General features: G+C 42.2%; 1 protein-coding gene across 1 annotated transcript in view; it reads right to left on the bottom strand.

The window, feature by feature from the left end:
• LOC122565384 (guanine nucleotide-binding protein subunit alpha-14-like) overlaps positions 1–6,366 on the bottom strand; it is a 36,060-nt gene extending 29,694 nt beyond the window's left edge. Inside the window, exon 1 of the mRNA XM_043721312.2 lies at positions 5,990–6,366. Within this exon, the coding sequence (XP_043577247.1) occupies positions 5,990–6,143 (154 nt within the window). The 5' untranslated portion in view covers positions 6,144–6,366. The remainder of the gene's footprint in view (positions 1–5,989) is intronic.
• Positions 6,367–26,951: the final 20,585 nt, after the last annotated feature.

Here is a 26,951-nt window from a genome sequence, read left to right as displayed (position 1 = left end):
GCTCAGGCATGAAATGTGAAGTATCAGAGACCTCTTACAGAAACACACCTCGGTTTGAGTCAAAATCATTCAGAGGTGATAGAAAGAGGCAAAACAAATTATCTTTTTAGCAATTAGGCTTTTTATTACTTTGCAACCATTCTATGTTATTCTTGTATATGGGATTACATTGGTAGAGAACCAGGCCATTCAGTCGTTTATGATACATTCAGGCCTCCTGCCATCTTTCTTATCTAAAGCTACCACTGTGGCCCTCTGTTTCCTGCTTACCGTGTACTTTGTTTTTTATTCCTCTGTGGGATGTGGGTATTGCTAGCTGGGCCAGCATTTGTAGCCCATGCCTAGTTACCCTTAAGAAGATGGTGGTGAGCCGCCTTCTTGAACTGCTGCAGTCCATGTGCTATGGGTAGACTCACAATGGCAGTAGGGAAGGAATTTCAAGATTCTGACCCAGCAACAGTGGAGGAATTTGGTTAATTTCCTCTTAAATATAACTACGTTCATCACATTAACACTTCCTCTGGCACTGAGCCTGACCTTCCCACAACCTTCTGGACAATGTTTTTTTGAAACATCCCCTTGGATTTCTTGGTGACTGTTTAATGTGGATGGCCTCCTGACACGCTCTTAACCACATGCTGAAACATTCCCTCAGGGTGCACTCTTGTCGACATATTTTCATAATGTAAAAGATATGTCTTAGATCATTCCTCAGTATTTTTTCCTCAAGAGTAAAGTGACCCAGCCTGTCAATCCTTTCCTGATGCACATACCTGTATGCTTTTGGGGTCATCTTTCTGACTCTCCCTTGGACAATTTTCAGTGCCTCTCTTATTTTATAATATGACCAGAACTACATGCACTACTCTAAACTTAATCTAGCAAATGTTCAATATGGATTTAGCATAGCTACCATGCTTTTCAATTCTATTCATCTTGAAATGTAGGCTTGTTCTTGGTTTGACTTTCATCATGGTCTTGCTAACATATAATGCTACCTTCAGGATTGATGTATTTGCACTCCAAGGTTCTTCTGCTCCTCTACCTCACTAAGATCTGAACGTTCCAAATGATACATGAGCTCCCTATTCTTCCTATGAAATATATCACCTCACATTTAACTGTGCTGAACCTGATGTGGTAATTAATTGCCCATTGTTAATGTTCTCCAGCACTTTGTTGCATCTATCCACAATTTAGACTCTGACCAAATGTGGTGTTATCCATGAATATAGCATTTGCATTTTTGATTCCAAAGTCCAAATGATTAATATAACAACATAACAAAAGTAACAGTAATCCCAGGTCTGATTCTCCTTGGAGCAGCAGTTCCCACCTTCTGCCACTATGAATAACTCAGTTTATTCCATCTCTCTGATTGAAGCCAGCTAATAATCCATTCTGTGCATCTTCTTTCATCTTATTCATTAGTTGGTAGTGGGGACTTTATCAAAGGTCTTTTAAAAATCCAGATAACCGAAAGGTACTATTACCATTAGCTTGTTTCTCTATTCTTACCTCAAAAATTAATAAAATGAATAGTTAATATTAAAGTTAATCCATTATTAAAAATAATATTCAATAAACAAATAAACATAATCTAGCGAGGTTTTTTTGTTTTGAAATTCATTCTGTCTATTCATTATTGTATTTCTTATTTCTGGATGTTCTTTTATCCTTTTCTTTAGCATGGATTCTACAGTTCTTCCTACCACTGATGTTGGTCTGGTACAGTGATAGTGTAGCTACCTTTGAACCAGAGAGGCTAAGGTTCAAGTCCCACTTGCACCAGAGATGTGTTATGCCATCTGTAAACAGGTGGATTAGAAAATATCTATAAATCCTTCAATATTTTTATTATAGGAATGACACCTGTCATGTATTAGTGATCTGGTGCTACATCATTTGCTGATGAATTATTAACTATATGTTGTAATGTCACTGTTACTGCTTTGTTAGATTATTTTAAAACATGTGGTGGAGGCTGGTACAATTGCAACATTTAAGAGGCATTTGGATGGGTATATGAATAGGAAGGGTTTTCTCTTAGTTTCTCTTTGCCTTAGTTGTTTTCCTTTGCTTTTATTCTAATATCTTTGTATTCTCTCTTACCAAGCACTCCTTTGCTGTCTATGTAGCTAACCTATGTTTCTTTCCTAACACTCCATAGTTCCTTTGCAGTAATTATGCCAAGATTAATATCGGGGTAAACACAATGAGCAGATTCCAACCTCAATTGATCCTTGTTGAACACTACTTCCTGTATTTAGGGTGTAGGTTTGCTCGCTGAGCTGTAGGTTTGATATCCTATGGGTGAGTGTATAATTTTACACCACTGATCAGTGTACTGGTTTGCCAGCAGCATCTCTGCCCCTGGGCCTTTCCTCTGCCATCCAAATTTGGAGAGGAATGACTTCTGGCAGCACAGTTGCTCAGTGGTTACCACTGCTGCCTCATAGTGCCAGGACCCAGGTTCAATTCCAGCCTCCGGCAACTGCCCCCATGTCTGCCAGGGTTTCCTCCAGGTTCTCCGGTTTCCTCCCACAATCCAAACATGTGTAGGTTAGGTGAATTGGCCAGGCTAAAATTGCCCATAGTGTTCAGGGATTGTGTAGGTTAGGTGCATTAGGTAGGGTTAAATGTAGAGTAATTGGGTAGGGAAATGGATTTGGATAGGATACTCATTGGAGCATTGGTGTGGACTTGTCGGGCTGATTGGCCTGTTTCCACATGGTAGGATTTTGATGAATTCTACCCAAACCAATTAAGATAATTAAAAGGCCAATTAATGGCAATGATCAGCAGTTATCAAGAACAGCTGAGTCACAAATGCTTGCCCTTCCTCCATTGCTACATTCGTGCCTGCGTGTCCTTAGAGAGACAGCAGTCAGTGTCCACCAACACCTTTGAAGCGTTCAGAAAAAGTTGGGTGTTGTGAGGTTGGACTGCATTATTTCTCCTTCTAACTCTATTCTAATGGAATACCGTCCCTCTCTTCCTATTCTCCTCTATTTGGATCATTGTTGCACTGCCCCTGGTGGTAAGTTAGAATCACAGCATCTCTACAGTTGTGGAAAGTTGGCCCATTGGGTCTCACCAACCCTCTGAAGAGTATCCCACCCAGACCTCCACCATGTTCACCCCCACCCCCTTCACCATTTACCATGGCTAATCCACAAAATGTTCATATCCCTGGATACTACAAGGCAGTTTTTTAAAGTACTACCAATCCACCTAACAATCCATCTACTGCTGGATTGTACAGTATTGGTGGAGCAGGTGCCAGTCTTTCAGACAATACATCGGAAATGGGAGTAAAGTCGGAGTAAATATCTCATGACTCCTTTCTCAGAAAGAACCTACCCGCCCCATGCCCAATGAGATTCTACAAATACATTACAGGCAAAAGAGTAACTCGGGAGAAAATAGCGCTCCTGAAAGGTCACAAAGGTTGTCAATGTGTGGTACCCCAGGAGATGGATGAGATACTAAATGAGTATTTTTGACTCCGTATTTACTGTGGAGAAGGATATGGAAGCTATAGAACTTGGAGAAATAAAGAGTGATATCTTGAAACATGTATATATTACTAAAGAGTAGGAGCTGGATGTCTCAAGAAAAATAAAGGTAGGTAAATCCTCAGGATCTGATCAAATGTAACCCAGAACTTTGTGCGAAGCTATGGAAGTGTTTGCTGGGCCCCTTGCTGAGATACTTTTATCATTGATAGCCACAGGTGAGGTGCCGGAAGACTGGAGGGTGGCTAGTGTGGTGTCATTATTTAAGAAGGGTGGTTAATAAAAAGACAGGGATCTGCAGATCGGTGAGCCCTACATCAGTAATGGGTAAGTTGTTGGAGGCGATTCTGAAGAACAGGATTTACATGCATTTGGAGAGGCAAGGACTGATTAGGGATTGTCGATATGGCTTTGTGCATGGGAAATCGTGTCTTAATAAGTTAAGTTTCTTTGAAGAAGTGACAAAGAAGATGGATTAAGGTACAGCGATAGACATGTTCCAAACGGATTTTAGCAAGTCGTTTGACAAGGTTCTGCATGTTAGACTGGTTAGCCAATCATATGGAATCCAAGTAGACCTAGCCATTTGGATACAAAATTGACTTGAAGGTAGACAGACGGTGGTGGTGGAGGGTTGTTTTTTGGACTGGAGGCCTATGATCAGCAGGGTGCTATAAGGGCCGTTGTTGGGTTCACTGCTTTTTGTCATTGATATAAATGATTTGGATGTGAATATAGGAGGAATAGTTTGTAAGTTTGCAGATGACACCAAAATTGCTGGTGTAGTGGTTAGTTAAAAAGGTTATCTCAGACTCCAAATGGACCTTGATCGGATGGACTGATGGGCCGAAAAGTGGCAGATGGAGTTTAATTTAGATAAATGTGAGGTGCTGCATTTTGGCAAAATGGAGTGGGAATTATATACTTAATAGTAGGACCCTAGGGAGCCTGGCTGAAACAAAGAGACTTTGGAATGAAGGTTCATAGTTCCTTGAAAGTGGAGTTGCAGGTAGACAGCATAAGAAAGCATTTGGTACACTTACATTTATTGGTCGGTGCACTGAGTATAGGTTGTTCTGCTATAACATGCATTTCACTATGACACAATTGGCAAACTGGAGACACTGTTTCTAAAGCATGAAATTTTCAACCATGTGTTGGTTATAATGTGATTCTGGCCCTATCAGTTTAAATAGTGCTGCTATTATACAATTTTCTTATGACACAGGATTGCACAAAAAAGGAACTACCGTGTTATAGCAGAACTGATTGTATAAGAGTTGGGATGTCATATTGCAGCTGTCCAGGACACTGGTTTGGCCAATTTTGAAATATTGTGTTTGATTCTGGTCTCCCTGCTATAAGATGTTACACTTGAAATTGTGCAGAAAGATTTAAATGGATGTGGCCAGAGTTGGAGGGTTTGAGCTGTAGGGAGAAGCTGAATAGATTGGGCCTACTTTCCCTGGAGGGTCAGAGGTTGAGGGGTGACCCTGTAGAGGTTTATAAAATCATGAGGGGCATGGACAGGGTGAATAGCCAAGGTCTTTTTCCCAGGGCGGGCAAATGGGACTAGATTAATTTCGGATATCGATCTGCATGAATGAATTGGACCAAAGGGTCTGTTTCCGTGCTGAACAACTCTATGACTCTAGTACTTCATTGACTGTAAAGCACTTTTGAAGAGACTGAAATCCGCTAAATAAATGCAAATTTGTATGTCTTCCTCCCTCTGTGTGACACCTTTATTCACAGCTGATTTAAGGATGATGTTACAATTACTCCTGTTTGCCATATCGGGATTGCATCTTGGATATGATTAGATTACTTACAGTGCGCAAACAGACCCTTCAACCCCAACCCTCCGAAGAGCAACTCACCCAGATCCATTCCCCTACATTTACCCCTTCACCTAACACTATGGGCAATTTTACCATGGCCAATTCACCTAACCTGCACATTTTTGAACTGTGGGAGGAAACCGGAGCACTCAGAGGAAGCCCACGCAGACACTGGGAGAATGTGCAAACTCCACACAGACAGTTGCCCAAGACAGGAATTGAACCCGGGTCTCTGGCGCTGTGAGGCAGCAGTGCTAACCACTGTGCCAGCGTGATAGGATATGAAGGGATCACCAATGGACAGAAATGGAAGGCCCTAGCCTTGAAGGCTAATTGTGCTCGAACATCCCCCCACATACAGAGTTTTTTTGCAACAGAAATGCAAAGTTATCTCAACTGCAAGGTGAAAATCTAAAATCTGAAGATTATGCCTTATGTTCCATTTTAAAATGCAGTAAAACTTTGACAAAATCCTCCCTCCCTTCTGAAAGAAAAAAAAGTTCAATGGACATTACTTAACTCTGATAAAATATGAAGCAGTGTTATTCATGAATAAGTGAATAAATGAAACTGTTTTAAATTCATGGAGAAAAAGAGATATTGCACCAATGTGCCTGATTCTCCACTTACCTAAAACTAGGAGTTTGAGTTCTCTCAGTTGCTTCTGTTTCAGCTGCTTTGTCTCCTTGTCAATTTGATTGCTGATAGTCAATGCAATTTTCTCATTCTCCGACAGACAACAGTAACAGCGGCCACAAAACAGATAATACAGACACGGAGCCATACTCTGGCGGAGATCCTCACTCTCACATTGAAACTAGCCAAAGGCCAAGAAACTTCAGTGAAACTCACTTAAAGCTAACTCAAACAACTGATCCACCAGTTAGAACGGGGTCAAATTTGGTCTGACTTGGTGTTCTTTAATCTAACATCAATCACAGTACATTTGTTCCTGAAGTAAATCCAACATTCAAATGACAAGAGCCAGCGAATTGGACAACCTCCTTTAAAATTTAATGTGCAGAAGCAAACCGCAAAAGTGCGATAGAATTTAAAGTGGTAAGAATCTGGACCACGCCTACTCTGGGTCATATTTAATTTGTGGTTACATGAATGAGTGCTATCAGCTTATTTAAATTAGCACTGGCTGACAGTGCAATGTTGAGAAATTTATAGAGACCCATATGAACGTTAGGGTAGAGTAGAATTTACTGTAAAATTAACTTTGACTCATTTTATCGTGTTCATTTTTCACAATTTTACTTCTCTCAAGTATTTTAGACATGGTAACTTGATAGTTGAATTGGGAGAGAAACTAAACTATGTATTTGAAAGTATGGGTGAGGAAATTCAGAGCTGGTCAAAAATTTGATTTAAATGTTATCAGAATTTGCTGTCTGTCTCAATATTATGTTCTGCTTTGGCTGTATCTCACTCATTGTATTTTTCTGTCAGGATACCACAATCAAAGTATATAAAATCATCCCAGTACGTCATTGAATTCAGGTTCCTCCTGATTTTACACTATCAACAATGCAAGTGTACTTGAGGAAAAGTATGTTTGTGAGGAGGAGGAAGTAGTAGGAAGGTGAGGCAAGGGGGTGGGAAGGGGAAATGAGGTGATGAAGAGAAGGAAAGAAGAAGGAGAAAGGAGAGGGAAGGCAGGACAATGGGAAGGAGGAGGAAGGGGAGACAGAAGGTAGGTGCACCAGGTCATTGGATCCTGATGGACATCATCCTCAGATCTTAAAAAAGACGAGAGCGTGGTGCGGTGCTGGAAAAACACAGCAGGTCAGGTAGCATCTGAGGAGCAGGAGAATCAACGTTTCGGACATTTGCCCTTCATCAGGAACAATAAACACTGATTCTACCGCCTGAACTGCTGTGCTTTTCCAGCACCACACTCTTGACTCTGATCTCCAGCATCTGCAGTCCTCACATTCTCCTCTTAAAAGAGATGGCTAAGTTAGGAGATTGAATTTTACCAGAATCTAGAGAATTTTGCAATCAGACCGGAAAGTGGAAAATATAACTTGTCTATTCAAAAAGGGACAGGAGCACAAAACAGGGATCTAGATACTGATTTGATTGGCATCGGTCATGGGCAAGGTCAAAGAATGAATGACTAAGAAGGTTATAGCTGAACACTTAGAAACAAGTGTAAGGTAATCGTGATGCATCAACATGGATGTTTGAAAGGGAAATCAAGGTCAACCAATGTACTGGAGTCCTTTGAAGGAATAGTATATGGTGTAGTAATGAGGAGTCTAGATGATTTCCAAAAAGCATTTGAAAAGTTGCCACGTGAAACTTAATTGTAAAAATTGGAAGCATATGGTGAAGAGGGTTAATATACCAGCATGAATAAATTTGCATGAAATATATTAGCATGAAAAAAGGAGTAAGTCTGAGGATGGGGAGAATTCTAAAATTCATTAAAGGAGAACTAAGAAGTTAATAAAGAAAGAGAAAATAGAATATGAATGCAAAGTGGCAAAAAAATCTTAAACAGTGGTTGTAAAAGCTGCCGTGGGTATATAAAAAGGAAAAGGTTAGCAAAGACAAATATGGACCTACAAATTGGAAGATTGCAAATGTAACCTCACTGTTTAGGAAAGGCGGGAGTGGGAAATCAAGCTACCATATATCTGTTGGCCTGTAGAAGGAAGAATTCTCATGTCTGGTATAAAGAATGTGTTTCCTGGATATTTAGAAAAGAATTGTCTGATTGGACAGATAAGACACAATCTTATCGACAGGTGGAACAGGTTCAAGAATGGTTTATGTTTTTAATTTATATGTTACATATTCGTAACAATTATTTGAATCACAATTAATCATCAGAGAAACCATTTGATGCCCACCACACACATGGTAAAAAAAACTTCTATAGCTTCATAATACCCATTCAGGCTTAAAGCACTTCCAGTTTATTGTGGGCAGGTGGTTCTGTCAATAATAAAATGGTTTATAAGAGCAGGTATTTTCTGTAACTTACAATATACCAGTCAGTTTCTGTAAACTTCCTAAGCATCTAACAGGAAATATTTACATTGTTTTCTCATAGCAATAAATTAAGTTATGACATAGAGGGAGGTGCTATTTCTTAAAGATAATTATGACACAAATATTTATGGCTTTCTTTTTCAGGCTGACGAAACTGACAGTGAAAAATTAGTTGCATCCAGCACTCAAGATTTCAAAGAAGATACAGCACCTCTAAACTGAATGGACCATAGAGCAAGTTCGAAACACTCAGCAGCTCAGACAGTATCACTGAAGACTGAAACAAACACAATGAGCAGCTTTGGACCTTAAGGCTCTGACCCATGATCATACAGGGCTTGAGCCCCCGCTTACTATGAGTGAGACCATGTAGTGATCTTTTGGGATAGAAGGCAGATTAGAAGTACTGCCAACCAATCAAAGAACGAACTGTCCTGTATCCTTAGTAATCACACCAAATGAGGAATCGGTACTGAGACTGGTTGGGAACCTCCAATTGGGTGGCAGCTCTTGATGGGTGTTCGGCGCCCTTGATCCCAGGACAGTCTACCACTGCCCGGTTCAATGCCCGATTGGCCTTTAAAGCCAAACAGAGGTGGAGTGGGCTCTTGCTAGCTCTCCAACCTATGGGTGAGATCTCCATCATCACCATTAAACATGGCACAATCATACCAATGTGTATTTATTCAAAATTGTCAGAAACACAATAACCCAAGCAATCAGCAGTATCCTGTCTACATTCCCATCCTTCACAATCTTTCCACCTGTCATTCCTCCAAGCCAGTGAGTAGAAGGGTACAGACAGGGTGGATAGAGACAAGCTTTTTCACAGGGTGAAGGATTCAATAACGAGAGGTCACGCTTTCAAGGTGAGAGGTGGACAGTTTAAGGGGAATACATGCGGCAAGTACTTCACACAGCGGGTGGTGGGCGTTTGGAACGTGTTGCCAGCAGAGGTGGTAGAGGCAGGCATGGTAGATTTATTTAAGATGCGTCTTGACAGATGCATGAGTAGGTGGGGAGCAGAGGGATACAGATGCTTAGGAATTGACCGACAGGTTTAGACAATACATTTGGATCGGCTCAGGCTTGGAGGGCCGAAGGGCTTCTTCCTGGCTGTAAATTTTCTTTGTTCTTTGTTCTTTAATACACTACCTGAAGGGAACTTAAAGTTGTTAAACATCTTGTTAAGGGTCTAATTCACTTCAAATATGTTCAGCTTTTTATCTTGCTAAATGACAGCAAACTAGACATTGAGGAAACCAAAGTGGCTATGTGGCAAGTTTAGTTCACCACTTGTGCTGAAGGATCTCCAAATTGGACACTGAGCACCAATATCTAAGGGCACATTGCACTGTCATCAGCATACTTCAACAAAGATGTGCCAGCCTTGAAAAACCCAATCTCCAATCTACTGACAGTACACTTCTATGTTTCAGGACTGAACCTCGGGACTGCACTGGCAGCTATTATTGCAATGCTGCCACAAGGACTCTGCTGCTCAGAGTCATGCACCCAGTTCACGGCTGCATCTTCACTCACTGTTATAGTGCTCACTCACTCGGAGCCTACCTGGATGCTTCCAGCATCCCTGCCTTGCAACTCCTCGCCTTACCCCCTTCAGCCAGAGAACTGAAGCTCGTATCACCTCAGTCCTGCTTTGCCAAAGCACAAGGGAATTAAACAATCCGTGGGAATGCAAAAAGTGTAGATATCTGTGGGGTGATACCTTTCAGTTTCAGAAGTGAGACACACTTACTTTATATCAAAGTGAAGGAGCTGAGTTTGTTTCAATGCCCTTTAATGGAAGCATTTTAGGCTGCTCTCTGAATGAGTGAAATAACAGGCACCATAGGAAGAGATTTAGACATGGATTGGGCTAGAGAAGGAGACAGGGACATGTTATTGTGCCATTGGTACAGGGGAGATAAGCTTCCAAATTGCTTCCTGTCCAAGATCGAGGCTCCAATTTACCATATTGACTGTTCAAATAGGATGTCACATTTCAAACATTATTGCACTGACTAAATTTCAAAAGTGCTGAAATAAAAGCAAAATATCCAGGTGCTGGCAAGGTGGATTAGGATTTAGAATTTGCCTTTATTGTCACATATACTCAATGAGAACAGTGAAAAGTTTATACGTCACCATTTATAGCACCTTAGAAATTAGAGAAGTAAAATATCCAGCTTTGCAGAAATATAAGTTCAGATCCAGGGTGTTCCAACCCAGACCACGCTGGTGCCTAGCCTCCATACTGTGCCAGGCTCCAGCTTGAGGATCATGAGGTTGGGAGATCACTTCAGACCGCCAGGCTAGGGCGAGGAGGCCACACTGGGCCAAGAGGACACCACGCTGGGAGGTCGCTGCACCAGGTAGGGAGGTCCCTGTGCCAGGTGAGCAGGCCATTACACGAGGTGGGGAGGCCCCTGTGCCAGGTGGGGAGACCTCTGTGCCAGGTGGGGAGGTCATTACACCAGGTGGGGAGGCCCCTGTGCCAGGTAGGGAGGCCTCTGTGCCAGGTGAGGAAGCCATTACACGAGGTGGGGAGGCCCCTGTGCCAGATGGGGAGGTGATTACACCAGGTGGGGAGGTCATTACACTAGGTGGGGAGGCCCCTGTGCCAGATACGGAAGTCATTACACTAGGTGGGGAGACACCCTGTGCCAGGTGGGGAGGTCATTTCACCAGGTGGGGAGGCCCCTGTGCGGGTGGGGAGGCCCCAGTGCCAGGTGGGAAGGACCCTGTGCCAGGTAGGGAGGCCTCTGTGCCAGGTGAGGAAGCCATTACATGAGGTGGGGAGGCCCCTGTGCCAGGTGGGGAGGCCTCTGTGCCAGGTGGGGAGGTCATTACACTAGGTGGGGAGGCCCCTGTGCCAGATGCGGAGGTCATTACACTAGGTGGGGAGGACCCTGTGCTAGATGGTGAGGACCCTGTGCCAGGTGGGGAAGATCCTGTGCGGGTGGGGAGGCCCCTGTGCCAGGTGGGGAGGTCATTACACCAGGTGGGGAGACACCCTGTGCCAGGTGGGGAGGTCATTAGACCGGGTGGGGAGGCCATTACACCAGGTGGGAAGGTCCCTGTGCGGGTGGGGAGGCCCCTGTGCCAGGTTGGGAGGTCATTACAACAGATGGGGAGGCCTCTGTGCCAGGTGAGGAGGCCTTTGACCAAGTGGAGAGGCTGCCACACCAGGTGGGGAGGCCCCTGAGCCAGGTGAGGAGGTCACTACACTGGGAGATCGCAAGCAAGGCCGTTGTGCCAGGCTGGAGAAACTCAGCATACCTGGTAACTCCTGTAGAGAGACAGACAGAATTAATGTTTCATGTTCAATAGGTCTTTCTTTATCCGAAGGTGATATGGCCAGACCTGCTGAGATTCTCCAGCATTTTCATGTTTTGCTTCAAAAGCACCTCACGGGCTGTCTTTCTTGTTCTGTAAGAGCTTGATGCTGATTCTGGATGGAAAAAGCAGCAAAAGCGCCTTTCCACCTACTGCCTCCCTCCAGGATCCAGGACAGTGTGTGTAACACAATAGGACTATTCTTCTTGAAACAGCCAAATCTGCAGCTGTCTGTTACTGTCCTGTGTAAATGAACTTCATAAAAGCTACTCATCATGTGCAAACATAATTGGTGACTTTTTAAATCACCCTGACTTGATACAGAGGGTCAAGGTTAGAGTGGCAGTACGGTGGCGCAGTGGTTAGCACTATAGCCTCACAGCATCAGGGATCCAGGTTTGATACTAGCCTCAGGTGACTGTCTGTGTGGAGTTTGCTCATTCTCCCTATGTCTGCGTGGGTTTCCTCTGGGTGCTCTGGTTTACTCTCAAAGACCAAAGATGTGCAGGTCAGGTGAATTGGCCATTCTAAATTGCCAATAGTGTTGGCTGCATTAGTCAGAGGGAAATGGGTCTGGGTGGGTTATTCTTCAGAGGTTCAGTGTGGACTTGTTGGGCCAAAGGGCCTGTTTCCACACTGTAGGAAATCTAATCTAGGAAAAAAAAGCACAGTAGGTCAGGCAGCATCCGAGGAGGAGGGAAATTGCCGTTTCGGGCAGGAGCCCTTCATCAGGAATACCTTGATAGATGCCTGGCAGAGGTAGTAGAAGCAGGCACGGTAGATTCATTTAAGATACACCTGGACAGATGCATGAGTAGGTGAGGAGCAAAGGGATACAGATGCTTAGGAATTGGGCGACAGGTTTAGAGAGTAGATTTGGATCGGCTCAGGTTTGGAAGGACGAAGGGCCTGTTCCTGGGCTGTAAATTTTCTTTGTTCTTTGTTCTCTTTGAAACTGTGCAATCAATATTTAATAAGGAACAGGTTATCGACAGCCACAAAAAAAAATTCTGGGAGCATTGGTCCAGTGAAGAAGAGATGAAACCATTTCATGATACTGCAATTAATCCCAGATTTGTTAGATGCATTTCTATCAGTTCCATATCTATTTAAAATATCACTATGATCCATTTAAAAACCTCAGAGCGAGGTAACCTCCAAAGGGGTGATGCACTCACTTAAGGTTTCACTCTAGTTGCACTTGCATTCTATCTGATAGTTTACGACAATTTCTGATGCAAAGAAACACAGAAGGCAGGTTAGTTAGGCAATGAGAGGTCTTTGGCCACATATCATGTTTACGTAATTACAATATGAGTTTATATCCGAGATCACAAACCCTTTGACTGTTCAACTCCTGTTGCATCTGCACCACAAAGAAAACAACACCTTGCTCTGAATCAACAGCAAAGGTGACCACAGGAACTGTAACTTGAATTTATATAACCCCTTTACAGTTGTGTCTCATCCAAATGCACTTCACAGGAGGGTTATCAAACAAAATTTCATGCTGAGCAATGTAAAGGGAAACTGGAGCTGATGACCAAAAGCTTGGTCAAGGTGCATCTTAAAAAATAACAGAGGGATAGAGAGACGGAGAAGTTTAGGGTCAGAATCCCAGAATTTAAGACCTTGCCAGACAAAGACATAGTGGAGCAATTAAAGTGAGGGATGAGCAAGAGGCCAAAATTGCAGAAACGCAGAGATGGTACTGTAAGGCTGAAGGAAGTTTTGAGGATTTGGAGGGGAGGCTACAGAAGGATTTGAGCATCGGGATAAGAATTCTAAATCATGATTTTGCTTCACCAGATGTCATTGTCAGTCAGGGGGCTCAGGGAAGATGGACAAATGAGATTTAGTGCAAGTTAGAAGATGCTTCTCTGTTGCAAGCCTTGGAATTAACAAAAGGTAACAGTGAAGTTTGTCAGACCATTCTGATCACCCAGACTATGGAATATGTGGAATGCCCACTGAAAGTCACAAGAGCCATAGACGTTTACAGTATGGAAGCAGGCCCATCGGCCAACTTGCCCACGCCACACAATTTTCACAATTAGTCCCATTTGCCTGCATTTGGTCCATATCCTTACAGACCTATCCCATCCATGTACCCGTCAAAATATTTCTTAAATGACAAAATTGCACTTGCTTTCACAACTATCTCTGGCAGCCCATTCCAGACAGTCACCAGCCTCTGTGTGAAAAAAATTGCCCCTCTGGACCATTTTGTATCTCTCCCCTCTCACCATAAACCTAGTTTTAAACTCCCCTACTGTAGGAAAAGGCTTTTGGCTATCTGCCTTATCTACGTCTCATGATCTTATAGCCTTCTATAAGATCACCCCTCAGGTTCCTATACTCCAAGGAAAAAAGTCCCAACCTGTCTAAGGTCTCATTACAATATAAATAAAAACATGGGCAAAGTCTTTTACTCCACCATTACTACTGTTATTTTCATATAGTAACATTGAATATCAGAAATTTGTGTAGTTCCACCCTGACATTGTAAGCTCATTTGAGCAAAACATTTCTTCTTCTTCCAGGCAAGTCTCTTCTGCTGTTGTGAAAAAATAATTACACGTGTTCAATGTTAGTTAATGGCTTGATACTCCCAGGATAAAAGTTTCACATCATCTCACTTACAGCTCTTAAAATTCACGTTGTATCATTGCACAAGTAAATCAGCTACAGGAATTTTTTAAATGTTTGCAATTTTAGTGGTCAGTGGAGAATTTTGTGAATGTGTGCCTTTCATGCTTATCGGCAAAGTGTCAGATTACAGCCCACAATGTTCCCTCATGTACATTGCACTATATCTGTATTTGCCTGATCTGCACAAAAAGCAAAGACTTCCAAACCATTCTGTTTTTCTGTATGTTATGGGCGTACAGTCTTTTACCTCACACCTACGACATCTTTGTGTATGCAGTCAGGGGATCCTCAACGGTTTAAACAAACCACTACAAAAGTCTCACAAATCACGCTACCACCTGTCTAATCAATGACATCAAAGGAAGGGAAAAATGTCACTGAGAAGTTGATTTTCTAGGTTTGCTCCATAAACTGGTTGAGCAGGATGTGTGAGGACTTGAACCTGAGCTTCATTCTTGAACCTCTTGTTGGAATCTGTATGTGTTGGCATAGTTTCCTTATTTCTTCACAGTGACCTACATAAGGTGTGTCATTCACCAGGTGTGTCACTACAATCCATGTTATGCATTCAGTTGCGCTGAGGTATGCTCCATTTGTTTTCATTTAATACATTTTTCAAACATTTGTAATAATTTTTTTATGTTTTGTAAAACAGGAAAGCCAATGTTGAAAGGAATAAGATGGAAGATGAAATAAATGAAAGGGAACAGTTGCATTTGGATTTTTTAAAAAGTAAAGAACTTGCACTTGTATAGCGCCTTTCACCATGTTGCTCAACACATTACAGTCAATGATGTACTTGAGAAATGTGATCAGTGTTGCAATATGGGAAAACACAGGCAACAACCTGCACTCAGCAAGATTCCACAATGAGTGATGTTGATGTGACGTTTGTAAATGGTAGAGAACATCATTGCTCTCCCTTCAATCATGACAAGGGATCTGATGCAATCAGACTCTAGGTTGAACTAGGGAGCCACGTTTAATATCTCATTGGAAGAACGGTACTTCCTTCAGTCCAGCATTCCCTCAGGATCGCTTCCTGGCTCAGTGATTCCACATGAAAAACCTGCAGTGTTATACAGGCTTGACAGAAGCGAGTTGCATATCTTTGAAACTTTGCAAAGAAATGTGCTTCAGTCAGCAACACAAGGAAGGAGATGGGAGCAGGAAGAAAAATTCTTGTACTTCTTGTGTCACCTCCATGCTGATTTCAATCTATGTGAACCTTCATTGTACACCATTCATTGTGTGATGAATTCGTACTGAAAAGAGTTATCATTTTGAAATAAATTACTTTTACTTGCTTCCAAGAAGTTTCACTTGTTACTGCAGATTTTAATGTTTTGTTTCTGTAAATTTCAATCAGGATTATTCAGTGGAAAATCAAAACTATTTCAGATACCAGGTATTGGAATGAAGCACTTCCAGGTTAGTTACAAGAGTCAACATCTGTGCAACAATAGCTTCAACTTCAGATGATTGCCCTCTACTGTAGCATTGTGACAGTTTTCCAAATCATCTTGAGCTTTGTTTTAGTAATCCAACCCAAAGTTTCTTGGGGAAGGAGGGGGACGTTATTTTGCAAGGATATTCTTGTTCCTCTGCTATAAGTTCAGTGGAAGTCTAACTCTTTGCCAAAGTCTAAATTGTCACGCGATTAAGCTGCTTGGTAACACATTTAGGGTCCCAATGTAACACATTCTAATGTCAAGCGTATTGGCAATGGCTCCTTGATGCACAGAGAAATCCTTTTGACACTATTTACACTATTCAGATGTGATTTTAACTGAACCCAGCGAGGTAGAGGCAGAGGGGGGTGGGTTTGCAACAGCTGCCTTACACTCCGTCCATCTTCACCTTCCACTGATACAAAAACACAAAAATGCTGGAGAGACTCAGTAGGTCTGGTAGCCTCTGGAAAGAGAAGACCAGAAATACATTATGTTTCGAATCCAGTGACCCATAACAGAATTCTGGCAGATGTTGCCAGACCTACTGAGTCTCTCCAGCATTTTCTGTTTTTGTTTCAGTTTCCCAGTGTTTCTTTGCGTTATGTCATTTTTCCATTGACTTTGTTACAATGTTCATTCAGGGTGTATAGCAGGTGCCTGATCTGAACTCATCCCATTCCCCTTGGGTGTCTTTGGTACCTGAGCTGGATTTTTGGAGATTATTACTGTGAGGAGAATGGCTGTATGACTGTGAATTTCAGGTAGACATGGTCAGCTGTGGATCATACCCACTAGCAGAGAAATGAACATAATTGTTGAAAAGAGTCTCATTCCACTATGGAGATGTTTATTAGAATCACAGAATCTTTTCAGTGTGGAAGCAGACCATTTGGTCCATCAAGTACACACCAACCCTCTGAAGAGCATCCCAGCCAGGCCCACCCCAACCCAGTAACCCTGTTAATCCCATGGCTAACCCACCTCACCTACACATCCCTGGACACTATGGGTAATTTAGCATGGCCAATCCACCTAATGTGCACACCTTTGAAATGTGGGAGGAAACCAGAGCACCTGGACAAGACCCACATAGATACAGGGAGAATGTGCAAACTCCACACCGTCAGCCAAGATGGGGATTGAACCTGGGTCCCTGCTGCTGTGAGGCTGCAGTGCTAATCACTGAGCCACTGTGCTGTTGAATGTGTTCTTGATGACTGACCTTGAAGTAACTCTATTTATTGTGGAGTGGTATGAGTGAGACAGTATCTGGCATAAGTAAGAAGAACTATTTAGATTTCTGAAGTAAGAATGACAGCTATTTACTATTTTGAATACATTAAACAAAATATTTCAAAGAACTGCAGATGCTGGAAATCAGAAACAAAATCAGAATTTGCTGGAAAAACTCAGCAGGTCTGGCAGCAACTGTGCAGAGAAAGCAAAACATTTCAGCTCCCTATCTAATTAGACGATGAACACCCCACTGACAGTGAAGTGAACATCTGAGGCACTGTGTATTTTAGATGTTTCTGGTGACAAGCTGGATCCCACAGGGTTCAGTGTTGGGCCGCAGCTGTTCACGTTATATATTAATGATCTGGATGAAGGGACTGGGGCCATTCTAGCGAAGTTTGCCGATGATACGAAGATAGGTGGACAGGCAGGTAGTACTGAGGAAGTGGGGAGGCTGCAGAAGGATCTAAACAGTTTGGGAGAGTGGTCCAGGAAATAGCTGATGAAGTTCAATGTGAGCAAATGTGAGGTCTTGCACTTTGGAAAAAAGAATACAAGCATGGACTACTTTCTAAACGGTGAGAAAATTCATAAAGCCAAGTACAAAGGGCTCTGGGAGTGCTAGTCGTGGATTCTGTAAAGGTAAACATGCAGGTTGAATCCGTGATTAAGAAAGCGAATGCAATGTTGTCATTTATCTCAAGAGGGTTGGAATATAAAAACAGCGATGTGCTACTGAGACTTTATAAAGCTCTGGTTAGGTGCCATTTGGAGTACTGTGTCCAGTTTTGGTCCCCATACCTCAGGAAGGACATACTGGCACTGGAGCGTGTCCAGCGGAGATTCACACGGATGATCCCTGGAATGGTAGGTCTAACATATGAGGAACGGCTGAGGATCCTCGGATTGTACTCATTGGAGTTTAGAAGGTTAAGGGGAGATCTAATAGAAACTTACAAGATAATACATGGCTTGGAAAGGGTGGACGCTAAGAAATTGTTTCCGTTAGGCAAGGAGACTAGGACCCGTGGGCACAGCCTTAGAATTAGAGGGGGTACATTCAGAACAGAAATGCGGAGACATTTCTTCAGCCAGAGAATGGTGGGCCTGTGGAATTCATTGCTGCGGAGTGCAGTGGAGGCCGGGACGCTAAATGTCTTCAAGGCAGAGATTGATAAATTCTTGATGTCACAAGGAATTAAGGGCTATGGGGAGAATGCAGGTAAGTGGAGTTGAAATGCCCTTCAACCATGATTAAATGGCGGAGTGGACTCGATGGGCCGAATGGCCTTACTTCCACTCCTATATCTTATGGTCTTATGGTTTCCTACTGAGAGAGGGGAGTGAATCTGCAAAATTCTTCACGGCAAATGGGTTGGGTCATATATTCAAGGCTGAGGTAGACAGAGTTTTAATCAGTAAAGGTTATGGAGAAGAGTTCGGAAAATGGAGTTAAGGATTATCGGAGCATTCATGATCTCATTGGACAGTGGAGCAGACTCAATGGACTGAATGGCCTACTTTGGCTCCTATACCTTTGACTTATATCTTTGCAGGACAGACTAAAATTGTGTCCAGCACAGGGTGAATCAACAGCAAACTCCCAATCATGCTCATGCTCTCTCAATATACTTGCAATGCAAGCATCTTCAAAGGGCAGTGTGCATATGTTCACAAATAACCTTTCCATGAAGATTGAATTTTTAAATCTATTTCACAGCAGTTCATATCAGTCTTGAAAGAATAACTCTGTTTCTGTCTCTACAGATACTGCCAGGCACGCTGAGTTTTTCCAGCATTCTCTGTGTTTGTTTCGGATTTACAGCATCCACAGTATTTTGGTTTTACATGATGAACATATATATCTTACTAATTACAAAAGTTAGACAAAGAAGTGGCTTTTCTTGACCAAAGAAGCCCTATAGTTTCCTACACTATAAAGAGCTGCAGCAGCTTTCATTATGAACAGCAGCTTATACAGTGTTGTGAGCTGGCATACTCATCTGACAGACAACACTGGGAGATGAATCCTTCCATGTGGGTACTTTTGGTACCTGTACCCAGGCAGACAGGATGGAGCAACAGGCCAGCGGGATGAACTGGCACCACGGCCTCATACTTCTTGTCCTCCTCCAGGTGCTTCATGTGCCTTCACTCATCGAGAAAATGAGGCCAATGGGAAAATCTATGCTGGCTTCCTCAGTCCTGCTCAGCAGACCATGCACATAAAGAGCAGGGTACAAACATGGTGAGACTGAAAATGAGAGGTCCCAGAGGTTTGGATAAACTTGCAACTTTGGCAAACTGGGATGCTTTCTTGTTACCAAGTCACCAACCAATAGGAACCTCTCTGAAAATCATTCATAATTTAACATAATGTGGAGATGCTCTGTTAAATACACCACTTAACCTTTTTACTAATTTTTGAGCTTTTCTGACCAGTGTTAAATTCCTAGTGTCTCGGAAATATTTTCACTGAGCCTTTTTACTGCCCTTCATGAAATGGGTTGCCCAGCGACAACGAGTGTGACACTCCAGCTGAACCCTAATCAATATCTTGCAAAAATGTAACAAGATCGTATGTTTTATATTCCATGGCCTGATGGATATCCATGCGAATTATTGCAGAACTAAAAGACAATGCTGATTTGATGCGAGGTGCTGCATTTTGGGAAAGCAAATCTTAGCAGGACTTATACACTTAATGGTAAGGTCCTGGGGAGCGTTGCTGAACAAATAGACCTTGGAGTGCAGGTTCATAGCTCCTTGAAAGTGGAGTCACAGGTAGATAGGATAGTGAAGAAGGTGTTTGGTTTGCTTTCCTTTATTGGTCAGGATATTCTGTACAGGAGTTGGGAGGTCATGTTGCAGCTGTCCAGGACATCGGTTAGGCCACTTTTGGAATATTATGTGCAATTCTGGTCTCCTTTCTATCGGAAAGATGTGTAAAACTTGAAAGGGTTCAGAAAAGATTTGCAAGGATGTTGCCGGGTTGGAGGATTTGAGCTATAGGGAGAGATTGAATAGGCTGGGGCTATTTTCCCTGGAGTGTTGGAGGCTGAGGAGTCACCTTATAGATGTTTATAAAATCATGAGGGGCATGAATAGGATAAATAGACAAGGTCTTTTACCTGGTGTGGGGGAGTCCAGAACTAGAGGGCATAGGTTTAGAGTGAGAGGAGAAAGATATAAAAGCGACCTAAGGGGCAACTTTTTCACACAGAGGGTGGTGCGTGTATGGAATGAGCTGCCAGAAGAACTGGTGGAGGCTGGTACAATTGCAGCATTTAAAAGGCATCTGGATGGGTATATGAATAGGAAGGGTTTGGAGGGATATGGGCAGGGTGCTGGCAGGTGGGACGAGATTGGGTTGAGATATCTGATCGACATGGACGAGTTAGACTGAATGGTCTGTTTCCATGCTGTACACCTCTATGACTCTATGACTGTATGACAGAGTTTTACCATTTAATAGTTGTTTCTATATGCCCTTCCACCTTTATGAAATATATTAGCTGCTCATACAACTCCTCTACTCTGCACTCTCTAACCCAAGATGTACCTTTTCCTGTGGGACCTATCAGCACGTGACATGGTAGCACAGTGGTCAGCACTGCTGCCTCACTGCTCCAGGGACCAGGGTTCAATTCTATTCTCAGGTGACTGTCTGTGTGGAGTTTGCACGTTCTCCCTCTGTCTGCGTACGTTTCTGTTGGGTGCACTGGTTTCCTCCCACAATATAAAGATATGTAGTTTAGGGGGATTTGTCATGCTATATTGTCCAGGTATGAGCAGGCTAGCTGGATTAGCCAGGGAAGTACATGGTTACAGAGATAGAGTAGGAGGCGTGAATCTGGGTGGGGTGTTCTTCAGAGTGTTGGTTTGGACTCGAAGGGCTGAATGGCATGCTTCCACACTGTAGGGATTCTATGATCTATGTTGGAATTGCTTCTATAAGCTTCTGGTATACAAGGTTTCACACCCAAAAGTTATGTCCATACTAAACACTCTTAGTAATTTCCACTCAAACAAACCAAAAATTAACTGCCTTATCATTTCCTTTTTGAACAGGTATCTCCCAACCTCCAGTTCTAGTTCCAATGAAAATAATGATTAATGTCCCTGACATTCTTTCAAACCATCTTCAGCATTTCTACTTTGCAAGTAAAATCAGTTCATATGGAGCTGACTGTCTGCTCTGTAATGAATAGGTAATTAATCTTCCAATCACATTCCGCATTAATTAGCTTTCAACTCTCCAGACGTATTATTTAAAGCTAGTTGACCTAATTTCAATCACACAGCTTTTGAACACAATCTAGGTTGTTTCCCACGCAGATGATAATTGCAATAGAAGTGTTATTATATGAAGCTTGGTTCACTGATTTATGTGATTTGTCTTTCAAGGCACAGTTATAACAGCGTTCGTCACCTTTCCGATTAACAAAGGGTGAGAAACGGGGACTATTTTGTCACAAAGCTGGTCCCTTTTTTTGAAAAGCTGATCCTTTTCTCAAGGAGGCTGTGACGTTGGGATTTTTTCAGAGGGGTCGTAAACCGCTCCCAGTTCTGATTAGACTGGTTCGGTACAGAGATTAAAGGTTTTGAGTGGCCTTTTTGTTTATATGTAAACGGATGAAACTTCAGGTCAAAGTGTTTTAGAAGTGACGGGCATAATGAAAGGGGAGTGGTCAGCTCTCTAGCTGAGCAGTGCAGTCCAGAACTAGTTAGGGGTTCAGCTGTGTGGAAACAGGTTGCGAAACTCTCTCTCTCCTTCTGCCCTTTTAACTTCAACCTGTAAGCATGTGTTCCACTTTTTACTGTTTTTTAAGGGGTTTGCTTATTGGGGCTGTTGTGTATATTCGGAATAGCATAATTAAGCCTAGTTTGGATAGACTGAGTTCTGTAGAGGTTCTTTATTCTGTTCTTTATGAATAAATTTTTGTCTGTTTTAAAACCTCGTAGTCAACCTAGCTAACTTACCCCGGGTAATTTTCACTGTTTACTTACTAAAACAAATTACAAAGTTATAGTCTGGGCTGCCTGCTTAAGAATGTTTTGAGTGGTCTGGCCTAGTCCATAACAGACTGGGGGCTCTTTGCAGGATTGCAAGTGGTAGGTGCTAGTGTCTTTATTTCGTGTGTTGGTTTGATTGGGTAGACAAAGCTTGGGATACTAATGACTCTTACCATCGCCAAAAGTTTTCTGGAAGTGAATGCAGTGACTTTAGAAGTTTTGCAAAAGGTTAATAAGACTGCAGAAATTATAGAGAGGCTGGAATTGGAACTGCCTGCTTCTGTGAGCAAATGAGAGTTAAGTACAGCAGTAGCTCAGCATTTAAACCTGGTGGAGAAACCCTCAGAATCTATAGAGATGGCAAGAATTCAATTGCAAAAGAAACAGCTTGAGTTAGAGGCGAGAGATAAGGAAAGGGCAGCAGAAATGAAGCAGTTTGAGTTACGACTAAAAGCAGAAGAGAGGGAAAAAGAGAGAGCAGCAGAACAGAGAGAAAGAGAGAGAGCCTTTGAACTTCAGAAATTGATATTTAAAAAGAAAGTCAGCTAAGAAGGCTGAGGGTAGACTCAGTGAGGAAGTAGTGTGAACAGATGTGGAAGAGCAGAGAGTTAAAACAGCGAGGTTAGCAGCTGAAGTGGCTGATGTTTATGAGCTGGTCCATAAAACATGGTTTTGCTTCCAGAATCACTTTCAGTCCATGAGGGATAGAAACTGGGGTAAAGAGAAATCCTCATGTGGAAGAATAAAGGTAAATCTCAGTGAAGATTATAAGGATAACTGACCACAGGGTAAAAAAGGAAACCCTTGAGGGAGTCAAAGATGTTAAAAAGCTCTGGTGTTTTCATCGTAATAAAGTGGGCCACACGAAATCACAGTATGGTGGGCTAGCAGAAAGCCAGATGTAGGAAAACCAGACAAGCCTGGGAGTTTTGTTGGACTAGTAACAAAAAGCAAAAGGGAAGTTAGACAACTGTCTCAGAGTGTACAAGATGATCAGAGGTTGGTTAAGAAGGAAGTGCCAGATCTGCTTAAAAAATATACATGCAAGGGTAAAGTTTATTCACGTAGGCCAGGAGTAGCAGGTAAAGAGGTTACAATATTAAATGTCACAGGATCCTCTCAGTATCCGATGCTGAAGAATGAGGAGATATGTACTCCTGAGGGACTATTGCCAGAAAAGATGCTGTTAACAGGAATTCATGGTGAGACAAAAAACACTCAATTATGTAAAGTGTGGCTAGAGAGTCCAGAGAAAAGTGGAGAATTTGTGGTAGGAGTAATGGATAAACCCTCAGCTCTAGGAATACAATTTGTCCTTGCAAATGATATAGCTGATTCACTGGTAGGCGTGCTGCCTACTCTAGTTGAAAAGCCAGAGGAGATGCAGGTAACTGGAGAAATGAAAGATGCTTATCCAGGAATCTTCCTAGATTGTGTGATCACAAGATCACAGAGGCACAAGTTGAAACAGGAGAGATCAAGAGGCACAGATAAAGAAGCTGACGTAGCTTTACTCAAGACTTTTTTGATCAGGTAAGTGGGACAGAGCAGGAGCACAGAGGTAAACTTGCAGGTATCTTTAGCTCTGCTAAATTGATTGAGTTACAGCAGAAAGATGAGGATTTAAAACAGTTATGTCAAAAGGCATATACAGAGAAGGAAAGTGAATGCATCCTTGTGTCTTATGACTTAATAACTGATGTCTTAATGAGGAAATGGGGACCATCACATATTGAAGCAGATGTGAAATGGGCAGAGATTCATCAAGTTGTTTTGCCAGTAGGGTACAAAAAGAAGGTGCTGCGAGTGATGCATGAGCTACCACTTGGAGGTCATTTAGGGCTGAGGAAAACACAGGCTAAAGTACAAAGATATTTTCACTAGCCTGGACTACACAAGGATGTCGTTAAATATTGACAGATATGTCATACATGTCAGCTAATCGGAAAACCACAGGCAGGAGAAAAACTTGCACCTTTACTATGTATTCCAGGATTTGAGGAACCTTTCACAAGAATTTTGATTGATTGCATATGTCTCCTTCCTCAAACAAAAGGTAGGAATAAGTATTCTTTAATGGATGTGTCGACTACATTTCCAGAGGCAATCCCATTATGCAACATCACAGCTAAAAGGGTTGTAAAAGAATTACTTACTTTTTTTTACTAGATACGGACTATCAATAGAGATCCAGTCAGATCAAGGAACAAACTTCACATCCAAACTATTCAAAGAGGTTATGGATAGTTTGGAAATAAAGAAATTCAAATCTACCGCGTACCATCCAGAATTGCAGGGACCGCTAGAGAGGTGACATCAAACATTAAAGACCATGTTGAGGGCTTATGGTCAGGATTATCCAGATGATTGGGATAAGGGAGTTCCATTTGTGTTTGTTGTGATCAGAGATGCACCAAATGAATCAACCAAATTCAGTCCATTTGAAGTAAGTTTTGGTCATGAAATAAGAAGACCATTAAAATTGATTAAGGAGAAATTCATAAGTCAGAATTCAGAGACCATCCATTTGGACTATGTGTCAAGTTTTAAAGAATGTTTTAAATAGAGCTGGGGAGTTGGTTAGACAGTATTTAAAAGTATCACAGCGTACACAAACAGGAAGTGGATAAGAATCACAAATTTGCAATTTTGCAATAGGGGATAAGGTATTGCTGTTACTTCCAGTGACAGGTGAGCCTTTAAAAGCAAGGTTTAGTGGATCTTATCAAATTGAGAAGAAATTGAGTGAGGTGAACTACTTGATAAAGACTCCAGACAGGAACAAATCTCACAGAGTGTGTCATGTGAATATGCTCAAAAGGTATTTTGTTAGGGAAGGAAAGCAAGAGGAGAAGGTGTTCATGATTACAGCACAGAAGGAAGGACCAAGTTCAGAGGATTCTGAATTGGACAATCCTCAAATCAAATTGGACAATGAGGGAGTTGTCAAAAGTTGGAATAAATTATTGAGTTATCTTTCATAAGGAAATCGAACTGACCTGAAAGAGTTATTACTATCACATGGGGAGATATGGTGGAATAAACTGGGAAGTACTAACCTAATTGTGCATGAAGTAGAGATAGGAGATGCTGTTCTGATTAAGCAACATCCTTATAGGCATAACCCTCTAACGTTGGCACAGGTTCAGAAGGAGATAGAGCGCATGCTCAAAGGTGGCATAATCAAAGTGAGTTACATTGAATGGAGTTCACCCATAGTCATGGTGCCAAAGCCGGATGGTACCCAATGGTTATGTTTGGACTATTGCAAAGTCAACGCTGTTACAAAGACTGATGCATATCCAATTCCACAGTTGGAGGACTGTGTCGATAAAGTGGGACCAGCAACTTACATTTCTAAGTTGTTCTTGCTCAGATGCTACTGGCAAGTACTTCTGTCAGTGAGGGAAAAGGCAATTTTGGCTTTCGTAATGCCAGATTGTCTATATCAGTTCAAAGTCATGCCATTTGGTATGAAAAATGCTCCAGCCACATTTCACAGACTGACTAATAAGGTCATTGCCCGGTTACCCAACTGTATGCTGTATATTGATGACCTGGTGATTCTTAGTCACTCATGGAAGGAACATTTACAGCTTTATCAGACTTGTTCAATCAACTTTGGAAGGCAGGCTTGGTCCTCAACCAAGCTAAAAGTGAATTTGCCACAGCCCAAGTCACCTTCCTGGGCCATGTTATTGGACATGGAAAAATGGCCATACAGGATGCGAAAATGAAAGTAATTGGGGTATTTTCCACACCATCAATGAAAAGTGCAGTATTACATTTCCTGGGATTTTACCAAAAATGTGTGCTGAACTTTAGCAGTGTGGATGCTCCACTCATCGAATTGTTAAAAAATGACAAGCGGTTCCGGTGGACAGCAGACTGTCAAAAGGCATTTGACAGCCTAAAAACAGTGTTAACCACTGCCCTAGCTATAGCCACACTGGACTACACAAAGCCTTTCAAGATGGCTATCGATGCCAGTGATGTGGATGTTGGTGCGGTGCTCCTGCAGGAGGCTGACAAAGGGATAGAAAGACCCACTGGGTATTTTTCCAGGAACTTGAATGTTCATCAACAGAAATATTCAACGGTGGAGAAAGAGATTTTGAGCTTGGTGTTGGCATTACAATATTTCAGTGTCTATATTACCAGCAATGCATCTGAGACAATCGTATACAGTGATCATAACCCATTGACATTTGTGGAAAAATGTAAGGACCAAAATGGCAGACTGTTTAGATGGAGTTTGTTGTTGCAGCCATTCAATTTGACAATTGTGCATGTGGCAGGTCGCGAAAACGTGATTGCCGATGTGTTATCTAGACTCGAATGAGATACGGAGGCGTTCAGTGGCGGGTGTACCACGACCTGAATTGGCATGTGGTTGTGAATGTTTGCATGTTTGTCAATGGTATAATGTATGTGTGTATAAGACTACTAACCAGTTTGTTTTGGAAGGGTTAAAAATGAAGCCATCTTTTGATATTGATGGTTTGTTCTTTTAAGGGGAAGGTGTCACAAAGCTGGTTCCTTTTTTACTAAAAGCTGTTCCTTTTCTCAAGGCTACTGTGTCGTTGGTATTTTTCAGAGGGGTCGAAAACCGCTCCCAGTTTTGATTAGATTGGGTTGGTACAGAGATTAAAGAGTATTTAGGGGCATTTTTGTTTATATGTAAACAGATGAGACTTCAGGCCAAAGTGGTCATGTTTTAGAAGTGACCTGTATAATGAAAGCAGAGTGGTCAGCTCTCTAGCTGGGCAGTGCAGTCCAGAACTAGTTGGGAGTTCAGCTGTATGGAACCAGGTTGTGAAACCCTCTCTTTCCTTCTGACTCTTTAATTTCAATCTCTAAGCATTTGTTCCATTTTTTACAGTTTTTTA

Source organism: Chiloscyllium plagiosum, unplaced genomic scaffold (genome assembly GCF_037043375.1).
Source record: "Chiloscyllium plagiosum isolate Xiang-an unplaced genomic scaffold, Cpla_swu_hap1 HiC_scaffold_28, whole genome shotgun sequence".
NCBI lineage: Eukaryota > Metazoa > Chordata > Chondrichthyes > Orectolobiformes > Hemiscylliidae > Chiloscyllium > Chiloscyllium plagiosum.
The sequence above is the reverse complement of the archived record's forward strand: the minus strand, read 5'-3'. Positions and strand labels throughout refer to the sequence as shown.